Raw genomic sequence first — 15,141 nt, 5'->3', positions numbered from 1 at the left:
CCATGTCATCCGCGAAGCAAATAAATTGACTGGATCTGTTGAAAATCGTACCCCGGCTGTTACACCCGGCTCTCCGCATGACACCTTCTAGCGCAATGTTGAACAACAGGCACGAAAGTCCATCACTCTGTCTTATATAGTCCCCGGCGCGATTCGAACGAACTGGAGTGTTCGCCCGAAATCTTCACACAGTTTTGCACACCATCCACCGTTGCTTTGATTAGTCTGGTAAAGCTTCCCAGGGAAGCTGTCCATAATTTTCCATAGCTCTACGCGGTCTATACTGTCGTATGCCGCCTTGAAATCAACGAACAGATGGTGCGTTGGGACCTGGTATTCACGGCATTTTTGAAGGATTTGCCGTACAGTAAAGATCTGGTCCGTTGTCGAGAGGCCGTCAACGAAGCCGGCTTGATAACTTCCCACGAACTCGTTCACTAATGGTGACAGACGACGGAAGATGATCTGGGATATCACTTTGTAGGCGGCATTAAGGATGGTGATCGCTCGAAAGTTCTCACACTCCAGTTTGTCGCCTTTCTTGTAGATGGGGCATATACCCAAGCAACCAGAAGTTCGGATAAGAAGGGCTATTTTGGCTTAATCAGCTCTCATTTTAAGTAATTTTTTGTATGTAACGGAACTTTAAGTGAACTTTAAAGTTCCGTTAAGGATGCTTGGAACTTGATGTGAACCATAGTGAACCAATTAGTTCGATTAAGAGTAAATTTAAGTAAAATCTGAACTTCTGGTTGCTTGGGTAACCCCTTCCTTCCACTCCTCCGATAGCTGTTCGGTTTCCCAGATTCTGACTATCAGTTTGTGCAGGCAAGTGGCCAGCTTTTCCGGGCCCATCTTGATGAGCTCAGCTCCGATACCATCCTTACCAGCTGCTTTATTGGTCTTTAGCTGTTGAATGGCATCCTTAACTTCCCTCAAGGTGGGGGCTGGTTGGCTTCCATCGTCCGCTGAACTGACATAGTCATCTCCTCCGCTGCCTTGACTTTCACTGCCTGTACTCTTAGCGCCATTCAGATGTTCCTCGTAGTGCTGCTTCCACCTTTCGATCACCACACGTTCGTCCGTCAAGATGCTCCCATCCTTATCCCGGCACATTTCGGCTCGCGGCATGAAGCCTTTGCGGGATGCGTTGAGCTTCTGATAGAACTTGCGTGTATCTTGAGAACGGTACAGCTGTTCCATCTCCTCGCACTCCGATTCTTCCAGGCGGCGTTTCTTCTCCTGAAAAAGGCGGGTCTGCTGTCTCCGCTTCCGTCTATAACGTTCCACGTTCTGCCGGGTACCTTGCTGCAGCGCGACCGCCCGCGCTGCGTCCTTCTCCTCCAGAATCTATCTGCACTCTTCGTCGAACCAATCGTTCCGTCGACTTCGACCCATATACCCGACGTTGTTCTCCGCTGCGTCGTTAATGGCTGCTTTAACTGTACTCCAGCAGTCCTCAAGAGGGGCCCCATCGAGCTCACCCTCTTCCGGCAACGCTGCCTCGAGATGCTGCGCGTATGCAGTGGCGACATCAGGTTGCTTCAGTCGCTCTAGGTCGTACCACGGCGGTCGTCGGTACCGAACATTGTTGATGACGGATAGTTTTGGGCGCAGTTTAACCATCACCAGATAGTGGTCAGAGTCGATGTTAGCGCCACGATATGTCCTGACGTCGATAATGTCAGAGAAGTGCCGTCCATCAATCAGAACGAGTACCTTTATTCTAGTATTTCTAGTAATTATACTTAACCGCCCATTACCCAATTAATTATTTGGTCGATTACATTATACCGCGCACTGTTGAAACAGTTTATAAAATGGGTAGCTTATCATTTCAGCATACAGTATACAGAAGAGTGGTGATACCGTTATTTATCATCATGAATGATCTGATTTGTCCGACCCGGTGACAAGCGCGGTGTCATCATCATCAATAGGCATAGACCGCTGTCATCATTGAAACGCAGTATGAAAAAATATTATAGCCCAGGACATCCTGGCTACGATCTGGCGATGGGCTAAACAATAGGATGTCAGTAGCCTGGATTTGTCTTCCGGATATAGTTCAGGATTATGCGGGCTTTAACTAATAACCTATGTTGATTCTTCAGTAGCGGGTGGTTATATTAACTATGTGCGTTAACTTGCGTAAACTTTATTTGGAAATTTCTATAAATTTTTGCCAATAAAAATGTGTGAAATTTTATTAGTGTACGTGATCAGTGAATGTCACCTGAACACTCACGTAAGGTTTACGTGATTTTCACTTAGAATGTGAATCTGTGAGAGAATCAGGTAGACTCTACGTGAATTTCAGGTAATATGATTACGCAATATTATATGCAAATTAACGGCAATATTTTTTACCGTGCATAAATTATATAATTTTTCGAAACAAGCTGCGTACTGTTGAGGCGAAAAACGAGCGGAGCGGAGCTCGATTTTTTCGGTGAACTTCGTGCCGAAAAGTTGAAGACCTGACCTGACTGCCACTGTTTACAAAATAAATAACACCGCGCGAGCACGTGAAAGTTTGGTCGTGTATAGTTTTTTTTTTAGAAAATGCCAGAAGCAATGGAAAATCGGTCGGAAAAACCAAGAATTTATCTTGAAGAGTATAAGCTGAAACAGGACGCCAACGATTACGGACTATCGGATGAGTTATGGGACTTCGAACGGTTCAGACAGCAGCTGCAAATTGTAATTGTCCGGTACGAGGAAAATGAGCTGGAATTCGACATGATCGGGGTCAGTCCGGCCATCGCAAACGCCTTCCGGAGGTTGATGCTCAGCGAAGTTCCCAGCATGGCTATTGAAAAGGTACACATCTACAACAACACTTCCATTATTCAGGATGAGGTTTTGGCTCACCGGCTGGGTCTGATTCCACTGAGGGCCGATCCAAGGCTTTTCGAGTACAAGACAAATGAAAATGATGCGCCTAATGCGTTAGACACTCTAGAATTTGAATTAAAGGTAAAATGTACCAGGAAGAACAAGGAATCTACCGAAATTACCAACAACGATAATATGTACAAGAATCACAGCATCTACTCGGAGCAGATCAAGTGGGTCCCGTTGGGAAATCAAGCCTCGATCTATAAAGAGGAGGATGTTGGAACGATTGATAAAGACATTTTGATAAGCAAGATGCGACCTGGCCATGAGTTTGATATCAAATTATTTGCTGTGAAAGGCATCGGAAAGGATCATGCCAAATTTTCGCCGGTCGCTACTGCCTCGTACCGGCTGCTGCCCGAAATTCAATTGAAGCGACCGGTGGTGGGAAGGGACGCCCTGTTGCTGCAGAAGTGCTTCTCACCGGGTGTCATCGCGATCGATAAGGACGATCAGGCGTATGTGAAGGATGCTCGATACGACAGCTGCAGCCGGAATGTTTATCGTTATCCGCAGATTGCCGATGCAGTCACATTGAGCCGGGTCAGGAACCATTTCATCTACAACGTCGAATCGTTGGGAGCTCTCAAGCCGGATGTTATTTTTGTGGAGGCGGCCAAAGTGTTGAAGAAGAAGTGCAAGATGTTTCTGGATGAGATTAAAGGTAATTAATGTGTATTAGTTTTTATTGAAAAAAGGTTTTTTTTCCTGATGACCATTCCTGGATTCCTAACGAGTTATTATTTTATCAAGTTAGTATTAAACATGAGAAGTGGGATGTGCTAAGCTTCCTCTCGTTGTTCACGCTTCGAGTTGTGATTGCTGAATCAAAATTAAATTGTATTAATCAAAATTAATTTAAAGTTTGTTGGCCTAGGATGCCAAAGTTCCACCACAAAAAAACATTTCGAACATTATTTTCTATTAGTCTATTCAAAAGATATTTTGTTTGTCCGGAACATCTTTTGCTGGGGCCTAAATGACAATTATGAACAAATACATACGATTTGACAGTTAGGTACCACACGTTTCGGACAGCAGAACAAAGGGAACCGAAGCGACAATCTTTATCTGGTAACTAAAATATGTTTTGTCTATTCTGAGCCATGTTCGTGATTTTGATTATATAAATTTCTCTATTAAGTTAAGTTCTACATAATTTTTAATTCTTAATTTTATTCTAACATAGTTAAAGCATGTGGAAGCTTGACTACCGATTCGATGACGAATTCTTCAACTTGGTTAAGTTGTTCATGTTTATTCATATGAGCTACAAGTGTTTTCTTGTGGCGGAACGACATCTGGCAAAAGTCACATTTCAAAGATCGTTCCGCCGTGTGTGTGAGCCGGTGCTGCTTGAGAATCTTGCTATGGGCAAACTTTTGAGGACAGAGTTCGCACGCATACGGTCGCTCGGTTGTGTGAGCCGCTCGGAAGTGCACAGCGAGGTGGCTTTGAGTTTTGTAACACTTGTCACACGAGCTGCAGTTGAAAGGCTTCTGGTTCGTATGACTCCGCTGATGTATTCTCAGCTCTGCTCCTGTATTAAAAGCTTTTCCGCAATCCGCACAGGCAAAGTTTTTGGCTCCTTCATGCACTCGGAGCACATGATTACGAAGCATAATTGCATTTTTAAATCGCTTCTGGCATTTATCGCACTCAAAGGGGGTCTCATTACTGTGCGACAGGAGATGGCTTCTTAGTCCATGAGCTCTGAAGAACGATTTGCCACACGTCTCACAAACGTGCTGTGGGTTATTGCGATGCTTCTTTCTATGCAGAGTCAAGGATGTCGCAAATTTGTAGCTTTTCCCACAATCAGCACAAGTATACTGCTTGGTATCGACATGCTTTTGCTTGTGGCGCCAAAGAGCTCTTCTGGAGTTGAACTCGATTTTACATATCTTACAAACTTCCGGCTTTAAACCTTGGTGTAGTCTCTGGTGTGCCTCATACCGCTCGATATTGCGAAAATTTTTATTACATTCGTCGCAACTGAAATATGAGTTCATTACAATCATGACTAGAACGCAAAACACAAGAGTAATCGATCAAAATAGATCTGTCTAAAAAAATCGGGGGCACGACCGCGTAATTCCAAAAACTAAATTTGTTATTTATTACTCGTACGTAAGCCGTAAATCGCAAAACTTGTGTGAGCCGCGTAAAAAATGGCATGAGAAGTGAGAAATCGATTGCTCTTTTTTTATTAATCTTGTTTTGAAATTTTATTTAAAAAAATTACCTAATTTTTTCCTTCAGACCATTATGCTGCCCTTCCGTCCGTTGGTCCACAGCTTCCTCTTCTATGATTACTTCCTGGTTGCGCTTTTCTTCGGTTTCGTGCAATATTTCGGCGTCTTCCTCTGATAAACAAAACTCTTCCTCATTTTCGACAATAGTCTCCCCGAGTTCGTACTCTTCAGTTACTTCTATTTCGACTTCGTGGCCCAATTCTTGTTCAATTTTCTCCTGAATCTCACTAACACAGTCTTCAAATGCTTCTGACTCAACTATTTCATATTCTTCCTGCTCTGTTGCTGGCAGTTGCGCTAATGATTTTGAATCGTCTCTAAGCTCCTCGGGTTCCTTCAAGATATTTTCTGTACCATCATTTGCCTGTATCAGGTGTCCAAATTTGAAGTTCAACAAAGCATTCGTTTCCAGGCACTGCTGCTTGAAATTACTCCAGGATTTACATTTTCCATAGCATGTTCCGCAAATATTTCTTGGCAAACCAGGCCCAATGGTTATCTGAAATAAATGAGCCAGCTTGAAAATGGGGAATCTTCTGTAAATATGACCAACATACCTTCAATCCGATGCATTCTTCAAACATCTTCACAGTGAGCAGATCTTCCAAAAGCCGCAATGTTTCGCTATCGTTTGAAAGGCAACCACGACACCGATTCGACAAATCCATCGTCGGAATTATGTTGGAATTCGGGAATCTCAGCAGAAACTATAATCAAAATAAAATTTCTCAAAATGTCAAGGTGTCATCATAATCATCATCATCATCATTACAAACTTCATTTTGTTTTCTTTTTTTTTATTACGTTTTTGAAGGATACGCCCTTGTTGACAAACGAGTATTTAGAGATGTCGTAAAATCCCGATTAATCGATTAGTTACTAATCGATTACTCTTGATTCTTGTCGATTATTGAATCGATTAATCATTGTATAATCGATTCAAAATTAATCGGTTATCACAACGATGAATCGATTAATCGAAATAATCAATTAGTTTTCGACATCCTTATGATGTCGTAAAATTCTGATTAATCGATTAGTAACTAATCGATTACTCACGATTCCTCTCGATTATTGAATCGATTAATCGTTGGGTAATAATCGATTCAACATTAATCGATTATCACAACGATGAATCGATTAATCGAAGTAATCGATTAATTTGCGACATCTCTAAGTATAATATCTATAATATAGGGATCCTATAATGAGAGATATGCAATAATACTTTTCCAGACGATTTAGCAATGCGTTACTTTTGTTAGGGGCCTGTTCAAATATTACGTAACGCGAAATATCAGAAGGGTTATATACAAGATACGACCGCCCGACGTAAACTACGTAAAACAGATCATAATATAATTATTTTGGTTAGAGCCTAGAGTGATTGAAATTTTGACTTTTGCGCTCCCTTATGCTTGAACGATAACATTTGCTGTTTTGGTGAACCTCCTAAATTTTCAACTGAATTGGTTATAATATAACTGAGTACGAGCAGTTTGAAGTTTGTATGAAAATTACTATAGAAATCGCCCCGTATGTGAGAGATCGTTTCGTGAGGCGGATGTGAGGGGGAGATCTCCCAACGCCGGACACCTCCCAATACCAGACACTACTTGCAGAGGTCCCTCCTTCATCTTATTAAGTACATAAGGAAGCTATTGAAAAGGCTTCTAACGGCAAGGAATATCAGATCTTCATGTGATAAACTTTGTACAAAATTTGAAGTTCAATAAAAAGTCTTCACACCTGTTTTGTTACACTTACTTCAATTCAATTGTTTTTTCTTGCTGAGAAAGCCACAGAAATTAGCAGAAACAAAAATTGAAGAGGATATTGAAAAAGGTGGGAATTTGGATTAGGATGTAAAAAATTTAGCTGAAGAGTCAAATTAGCTCCACTAACAATTTTTAATATTTACAACTTAAAGCACCCGAATAATTTACTATTCTGAATGTAATAGGAACTTAGTCACATTTGAACATGATGCAATAGTGTCCGGTACTAGGAGACAAATTTCTGAATCGTAAAATTTTTCACCAAAATTCATCGTTGAAAAACGTGTTCAAATGATCAAATATAGTTTGTATGAATCATCAATGGTCAATAGTCATATTTTGTGTTTCTTTCTTCTATCTATTCTTCCTTTGAAGCAATATAACTCACGAAGATGATCGATTTGCGAGATTTCCTCACTAATCGATTCGTATTGGGATCAGCTGTGTTTCTATATGCAAAAGGTTAGTAAATTTTAAAGGAAAATTTGGGAAAATTGTCAAAATACAATATTAGGGCGAGTTTGGAGAAACCTAATGCAATCGCTCGAAAAATGATCTAGAGTGCGGCGTCGCAATCAACGCAGAAAATGACATTTGGAACGTTAAACGTAAAAACCCGAGCAACGCAGGGTAAGTTCTGCTAGTATGGTATAAATGGAAACATAATCCGGATAGTTAAAGTTTTTTTTGACGTAGGACTTACGTCTCTCTTTACTATACCGGGTGTCATTTCAAAATATTCAGATCGACCGCGTTACGCTGTGTTGAAAGATTTTAAACGTTAATAGCGTTCGTCTCAGTGGACGAATTTCTGCGGTAAGCCCCTCAATCGACAGATTTCAAGTATGCCTTTCATGTCCATGCTTGATAAGACCCGAAAAACTTGTTTCAATAGGCATGAAACTGTTTTCAATGAAAAACATTGAGATCAAGGGAACCTATAAATATGGGTACCGCATAATTCTTGCATCATTCCATTACCACGTTCTCATTGGTGCAGACACCAGCGAATGAGCAGCCGTTGGGCCTGCCGAGAAGCCATAAAATAGCTCAACGCGATTTTTTCCTTTCATTCTGACCGGGACAAGCGAAGCAACCGCATCATCGATTGAACAGCACTCACAGCTTTTAGCAGGGAATGAAGTTTGCACCGACCGACTCGGCTCGACACCATCGAAGCGACCATCATCAGCCGAAACCTAGCCAGTACATCAGCAGTCCACCCTACAGACCCGACAAAGCAGCAATGCTGAGCAGATACCGGCAGCAGCAGCAGCAGAGTCGAGCCGAGACCGGCCGGCATCGGTGCTGAGCCGAGACAGGCTGAAAAAAGCCACATGATGCAGCATGTATGTCCAAAAAACAAACGGTTCTTCAGAGAGCCAATAATAGAGATCAATATCAATGCTTTCAATACCCTTTGGGATAGAAATTGTACTTGGGTGCCAAATCCAATATTCTAGAGATAAAATTTTATGGGTGATTTTCATAAATAGTGTCAAAACTAACAGTGGATAATTTTTCTGATTTAACCGCGAAGTGGACGAAGGACTTCGCTTGACCATGCCTTTAAAGATTCATAAGATGTCCAAATCTCTCACATAATCTTATTTGGATAAAAAAACACCTATAACAGCTCAAACATTAATAAACTATCAATCAATTTTTCATCAAATGTTGGATTTTTTGGCATTGATAAAAAAATATGTAGATAAACATTGTTTGATACTGACCGCACACAAAGCGAACGTGACTGAATGATCGTCCCATGTTACCAATTCTAAATCTTATCACCCGAAATCCCATGTCCGGGTGTTTCCTTCCTTCTACTACTAACAATGTTCAGTGGAAGGGCTGAGATACAGTCTACATCCCCTGCTGAGCCAACTTGTGGTTTATTTCAGGCAGTCCTTCAGTGGGAAGGTTGCCATTGTTGAGACTAATATTTCGTGACCGGACAGATACTTCCTGAATTTTTTTTTGATGATTCTTGTTCGAGGTAGATTTGATTTCTGTGTCGGTTTGATGAGAAGATTTTGTTAAGGAATGGTATGCAACGCCGAATATTTATCCAAAATAGTTGATGTGAGAAATTTGGACATATTATGTATCTTCAAGGCATGGTCAAGTCAAGTCCTACGTCCACTTAGCGGTTATGTCACAGACATTACCCACTGTTCGTTTTTTATACAAATTAGGTGACGTGAGAGATTTGGATATATTATACATCTTCAAAGGCATGGTCAAGTCAAGTCCTACGTCCACTTCGCGGTTATGTCACAGACATTACCCACTGTTCGTTTTGTTAAATGGCTTATGTGTCCGGCACTGGATGGTCTCCCCCTAAATATAATCAACCCGAAGACTTCGTAGAATATTTCTAAATCTGTAAGACGATTGTTGTTGCGAACCGATCGGATTTTCGTAAGCAAAGTATAAAGAAAATAAAAATGCTCATTATTGGTTATGTTATTCTTTTACGTGCTCAATTTTTACGATTTTTCATTTTTCACACGATTTAGTATTTCCTTAATAATTTTTCTTGCAAGCAGCGAATTGTTTGGCAATAAAGACGATTTATTCACTTCTAAGTTTCCTATGTTGCCAATGGACTCATATATTTTTAGATATTAATGACCAACGTTGCAAAACGGTTTTCCGAAAAATCTAATGTTCTCATAGTAATTCTCATACAAACCTCAAATCGCACGGGCGTGCTTAGTCAAATTACAACCATTGTGATGTTGGATATATGGAGTCGGGAGGTAGCGAGGCTTGTTTTGGTAAACGTTTCGCCGCGTGTAATGTGTAGGGGAACTGGGGGTAGGACGCCCACGTTAAGGAAAATGCCATTTTTATCAATGAAAACCACCATTTCAGCCAGTTTTCATCAGCGCATACTGAAGAACAGCATATCTGCGACTGACTACCGATAACAGATATCTAATTGTCCATTTTATTGCACAGAAATTTGATTTTTAAAAAGCACCCGAAAAAAAATGATTTTGAAACCATGCGGGGTGAGATGAGCCAGTGGATGGGTTAAAACGCGCATGTGCTTATCGTACTGATTTTCATTTTAATTGCCTACATTAAGGCAATTAACCGAATGTTTCAGCTATTTCGGTCATACGAAATGAGCATGGGCGTAATGCCCCACACCGACCTCAGAAGTTTGAAGGCCCATAAAATTGTTTTCAAAACCATTTTTGACGACGATTTCGTGTGGAACATAAAGAACACGAGTAAGCAGCATGGCTCATGGCTCAATTATTAATTTATCAATGTATAACAGCGACAGAAAGACTAAATTCCACCGAGCTAGAATTGCATCAAAACACGCAAAAATCGTTTTTTCGAGTTTTTCATGTATAACTAGAGAAAAATCATGAAATATATGTATCCAATGGCAATATTTTTCATTGCTTTATCGTATAGACTATTGAAAATAATCAAAATATGGATATTTAACCTTATTCAGGGGTGGCGCGTTTTAACCCCTATGGGCGTGCTACCCCCACTTCCCCTAGTTTTTTTCGGAAATCATGTTCGATCGCAGACCAATCCATTACCAATGTTTCGAACAAAATTGGCGTAACTCACTATTGGCCCGTTTACATATGAGCTAGTTCTAGCGGACAATGCACTGTCCGACAATACTAGCTCGATATTAGCATAATGTAAACACTATTAGCACATGACAATTCCTGTTTACATTATGCTAATTTCGCGCTAGTATTGTCGGACAGTGCATTGTCCGCTAGAACTAGCTCATATGTAAACGGGCCATATATATGTTGGTTGGATACGACAATTAAAAATTTTCATTTAAAAACCCCGAATTTATTATTCCACAGTGGTGATGATGCTCTTCTCCGATTGTTATTCGACTTAGAGTGATTAATGCATTTAATAGTTAATTGCCTATTAAATGGCGATTAATGCTTTTGAAGTGTTATTTTAAAGGGATGCTGCAGAAATAGTAGGAAACACGCTAACTTTCACCTACTCAGTGACTGAGTAAAATAACATTGCTCTCTCTTTCTATCCCACAGAAATTTTACACAATTCCCGTCAAAACAGAGTGTAACCTTGTTTAAAGTTGATAATCAATTTTAATATTCACCTCTTGCTAACATGAACATGTCCAGCATCTGTAGCACTTTTTCATAAACACTACTTTTTTGCTCCGACCGCGGTCATTGCTCTGGTTCTGTTTTGTACTTTTTGTGCGAATCACCGCACAAAAGTAGAGCGCAAGAACCAACCGCAGACGGCGGTCGTAACGAAACTGTGAAATTTTACTAGGTTGGAAAAGATTTGGAAATTTTAATGTTTTTACTTTGTAATTAATAGTTCCAATAGGCTTCAAAAATTGCTGGAGAGTTGCCGATTCGATTGATAATAAAATCTCGAAAATCCATTGAAAGATAAAGGAGCTGTTAGCGTTTGAAATCTATCCTAATTTCGTGACGGTCTCGAATTTGGAAATTTCCGTTTTACACCCTGTATCAGAGTCTTCCCTTTAGACGTAGTTTACGTCAAAATGTTGTTTTTAAGAACCCCCCACCCCCTCGTAACAATTCGTAACAATTTTCAAAACCACCCCCACCCCTATGCGTAACACGTAACAAATGCGATTTTTGTAAATAGATCTTAATTTTAGTAGAATTTGAAGGACGGTGCCATAAATCATTACCTTTGTATATTTCATGCTTTTTCAAAGATAATGAATATTTTTTTAATTTTAAAAAATATGTTTCCTTTTGGAAATAACTTGTTACGCGTAACAATATTTCGAAGGACCCCCACCCCCTATATTTTGTGTAACAAAGCGTAACAAAAATCAAACAACCCCCCACCCCCTATTGCGTTACGTAATATTTGAACAGACCCTAGCAAACGCTTCCAGCACTTGCCGCAGCGAAAAATGTTGAAGCTTGTATAAGGCAATCTAACCCCAGTGTTAAATATAGTTGCCATATATTGCCGATTTCACCAATTTGAAGAGTTATGTGTAGATTGTGATTTGCCCGCTTCTTTTTCTCACACTCACTCTCATTTCGGGTTGATCGATTTTTGTTACTGAAATTTACCCAATTATAACCCATTACTCGTTAGTCACATGTAAGCGTGTACACTAAATCGATTCCCGCCATGATTTGACGTCTATTTGTTTTCAGATTGCCCGCATAGTAAAAAACTTTCTACTGTATTGTTGCAACATCACATTTAACTTAACATACATTGTCAATTTTTGTCTTATGATTAGTTTACGCTGAAATTATAAATATCTCTCTGACGTGTACTTTCCATAAATGTACGCTAAGGTTACCATATGCAGTTAATGTACACTAATAAAAATCCACACATTTTTATTGGCAAAAATCTAAAGAAATTTACAAATAAATTTTATGTGTGCGTTAATAACCACCCGCTATGGGAGAATCCACATAAAGGTTATTAGTTAATAACGGTTATGTGTGTTTCCACATATATGCTATGCGAATTCACATAGCCGTTATGTGGGAAATGCTATAGTCAAAATTTATGTGTGCCACACATAATGGATATGATTGGATTTTTGTCAGTGTATAACATTTAGTTATAGAACATTTTTATACGTTCCGTATTCGAACGTTTTTCATTTTAAAATCATAATAGAATATAATTGGAAAATATCTCTCAGTGTTAATGTTTTGTCTTATGATCCACACATGCTCCCATATCATATTGAGCAAAAGCGGGTTTTTCGTGATGTCACGCATACACATACATATGGCTATGGTTCAATATTGAAGCTACATTAACAGTTACAGTTGTAGTTCGGTAGTATTTGTGCAGGCAAATCTAGCAGAAAGTTCGCTTTCTTCTGTCAGCTCAACAAAGAGAAAAAATGGAAGTGCGCAAAACATCGATTGCGAGTGAATATTTCTCTTCCACTTAAAGGTAATTGACATAAATAAAATAAAAATAAATGTATGTTGTTCTTATTTAATGTTTCTGTTGTTTTCAGATGAAAAATGTATCGTTCACTATTCGAACGGATCCAGAGACCGGTGCCAAGAGATGTACCTTTACACAGTGTTCTATATGTTCTTTTGTTTCAATACGAGGTAAGCAAACACATAATGTTTTCTGTTCGAAATAAGTGTTAAACTTAATTCAATGCGTTCTTTCCCAGGTTTACATGCAGCAACAACCGATGGTTATGTTTCTTCCGCAAGTCCTGTTCTTCAAAGTTCTCTATTCTCCAGTACAAACCAAGGTACAAATTAGGCTCTGAAGGTTATAAACGCCAACTATGTTTGTGTTATAAATGTATATATAAAATGTATGTTAATTATTAATTATTAATAATAAATGCGATTACTGAACTAAAACTCTGTTCAATTCATTTCTTTTTAACTTTTTCATATTATTTGATCTAATGAAAAGAAGCGCATTATGCTGAGCCTCGCATATCCTCCAATTATGTTTAACTTATAAGTCAAATGGTTCTAGTTGAAAAATATGGATTGAATCTCAACCTTATGATATAGAATGAGACGAAGATTTTGTTCGCGAAAATTGCCATTTTTTTATGGTAACCTAACTTAACAACCCATTCGCCATATTGTTGATTGGCCAATAACCGTTTCATATACTGTCAAAACCATTCATAATAAAGTGAGCTTATTGTTATGTAGGACGGTTTATGGAAATTTTCAGACATAATTACAAATGGTTATGAAGAATATAGGATAACGTCCATGCATGGTTTATATTTATGCGGGTGAGCACTCACACACAAATATTATACACGGAAAATCAAACTTTTTTGAGTGTATTGAGTGTGAGAAAAAGATGACTGTGAGAAAAAAAATCTCGCAGAACTCTTATAAAGTGCAAAAAGCGCAATATTTTACCACAAAATTTTCTTGTTTCGCTATGAAAACAAAGAGCTGTCAAAGTAAAATCATATCGCAATGTAGTCCGGAAGCCGTTCACAAAAAAATGGTAAGTTTTCACATAAAACTTGATGAAACTTCAATCACGATTCTACAAAAATACCTAATTTTGTGGGATGCCCCTGAAGCGAAGAGACGATATGCAGATAAAGTAAAAGCATGTGGCAAAGATCCTTATTCGATTAGCACAATGGAGGCCAATCTCTGGGTAAAACATGTGTCGGGCAGAAAGTTGGAAAATGTTTATGTGGTTCGTGGTAAAGTTCTGCATTATCATTTAGCCTTCGAGAGAGTCCATTGAATCCATGCATTTTAATGGATCACGACGCACGCATGCTATCGGCGCATTGTGATTGTGCTATTGGGTTATTAGAGACGTGTTCCCATGTTGGTGCCACCCTTTTTGCCCTTGACGACATTCGACAGAAGTTCCTGGCCAAGAAGGTAATCTGGTCAACGTTCACAAAATCGCATCCAAAAGTTTTTTATTTGTTCTAGATATCGGTTACTGATTTGCCAGCATATTGGAATAAACCACCAGCAAACGTACAAAGCAATTTGTACAAAAAAATTTCATTTGGAAGAAAAATTAGACGCACTTGGGAACCAGTTTTGGCACCAATGCAGGACAGGTATGCAAATCTGTTAACAAACCTCCAGGAGAAAGGTGTGCAAGTTGCAGCCATGCATTCGTTTTGTGGAGTCGATTGTTTCTTGTGTACTTCATGCAAGGAAGCAAATCAGCTCCAAAACGAATTCAGAGAGTACGATTTAAGAAATCTGTTCGATATAAATTATCGTACGATGACGAAACCAGAGCTTCATGCATTGACACAATCGGCGTACAATGCGATGGCGAGAGATGCTGATAAGCTGCTTCGAATAACTGAAATGACTATGTCACAAAATCAAAGTGTTCATTGGACGGTTTTTCGTACTGGACGTATCACAGCTTCGGTGCTACGTGCTAGTTGCCATACAAAAATCAGCAATCCTTCGATTTCACTCATTCGAAAGATTTGCTATAACAAGGAATCCTCATTCCAGACGGCACCGATTCGGTATGGAAAACAAAACGAATCTCGAGCATATGACCAATTGTATAACTCTGTAGCACATTGTCACAGCAATTCTGTTAAACTGCAAAGCGGTCTGATAATCTGCCCCGAATATCCTTTCCTGGGTGCTTCGCCAGATGGAATAATCCAATGTGATTGTCACGGTAAGATAACCATTGAGATCAAATGTCCATATGCT

General features: G+C 39.5%; 2 protein-coding genes and 1 long non-coding RNA gene across 3 annotated transcripts; 2 read left to right on the top strand and 1 right to left on the bottom strand.

The window, feature by feature from the left end:
* Nucleotides 1-2,470: 2,470 nt before the first annotated feature.
* LOC134212021 (DNA-directed RNA polymerases I and III subunit RPAC1) lies at nt 2,471-3,582 on the top strand. Its single transcript, XM_062689512.1, has one exon. It carries the CDS (start codon nt 2,566-2,568, stop codon nt 3,571-3,573), a length of 1,008 nt encoding a protein of 335 aa, XP_062545496.1. The 5' UTR covers nt 2,471-2,565; the 3' UTR covers nt 3,574-3,582.
* A 463-nt stretch (nt 3,583-4,045) lies between these two features.
* LOC134212020 (zinc finger protein 391-like) lies at nt 4,046-5,906 on the bottom strand. Its single transcript, XM_062689511.1, has 3 exons — nt 5,714-5,906; nt 5,147-5,655; nt 4,046-4,896 (listed from the first exon to the last, which is right to left on the bottom strand). The coding sequence occupies exons 1-3, from the start codon at nt 5,822-5,824 to the stop codon at nt 4,077-4,079; spliced, it is 1,440 nt and encodes a 479-aa protein (XP_062545495.1). The 5' UTR covers nt 5,825-5,906; the 3' UTR covers nt 4,046-4,076.
* A 6,882-nt stretch (nt 5,907-12,788) lies between these two features.
* On the top strand, nt 12,789-13,296 carry LOC134216114 (uncharacterized). Its single transcript, XR_009980492.1, has 3 exons — nt 12,789-12,883; nt 12,951-13,050; nt 13,119-13,296. It is a non-coding gene; the product is annotated as an uncharacterized LOC134216114 (long non-coding RNA).
* The last annotated feature ends 1,845 nt before the right edge of the window (nt 13,297-15,141 follow it).

Source organism: Armigeres subalbatus, chromosome 2 (assembly GCF_024139115.2).
Source record: "Armigeres subalbatus isolate Guangzhou_Male chromosome 2, GZ_Asu_2, whole genome shotgun sequence".
NCBI lineage: Eukaryota > Metazoa > Arthropoda > Insecta > Diptera > Culicidae > Armigeres > Armigeres subalbatus.
This window is presented reverse-complemented; position numbering and strand designations above follow the sequence as displayed.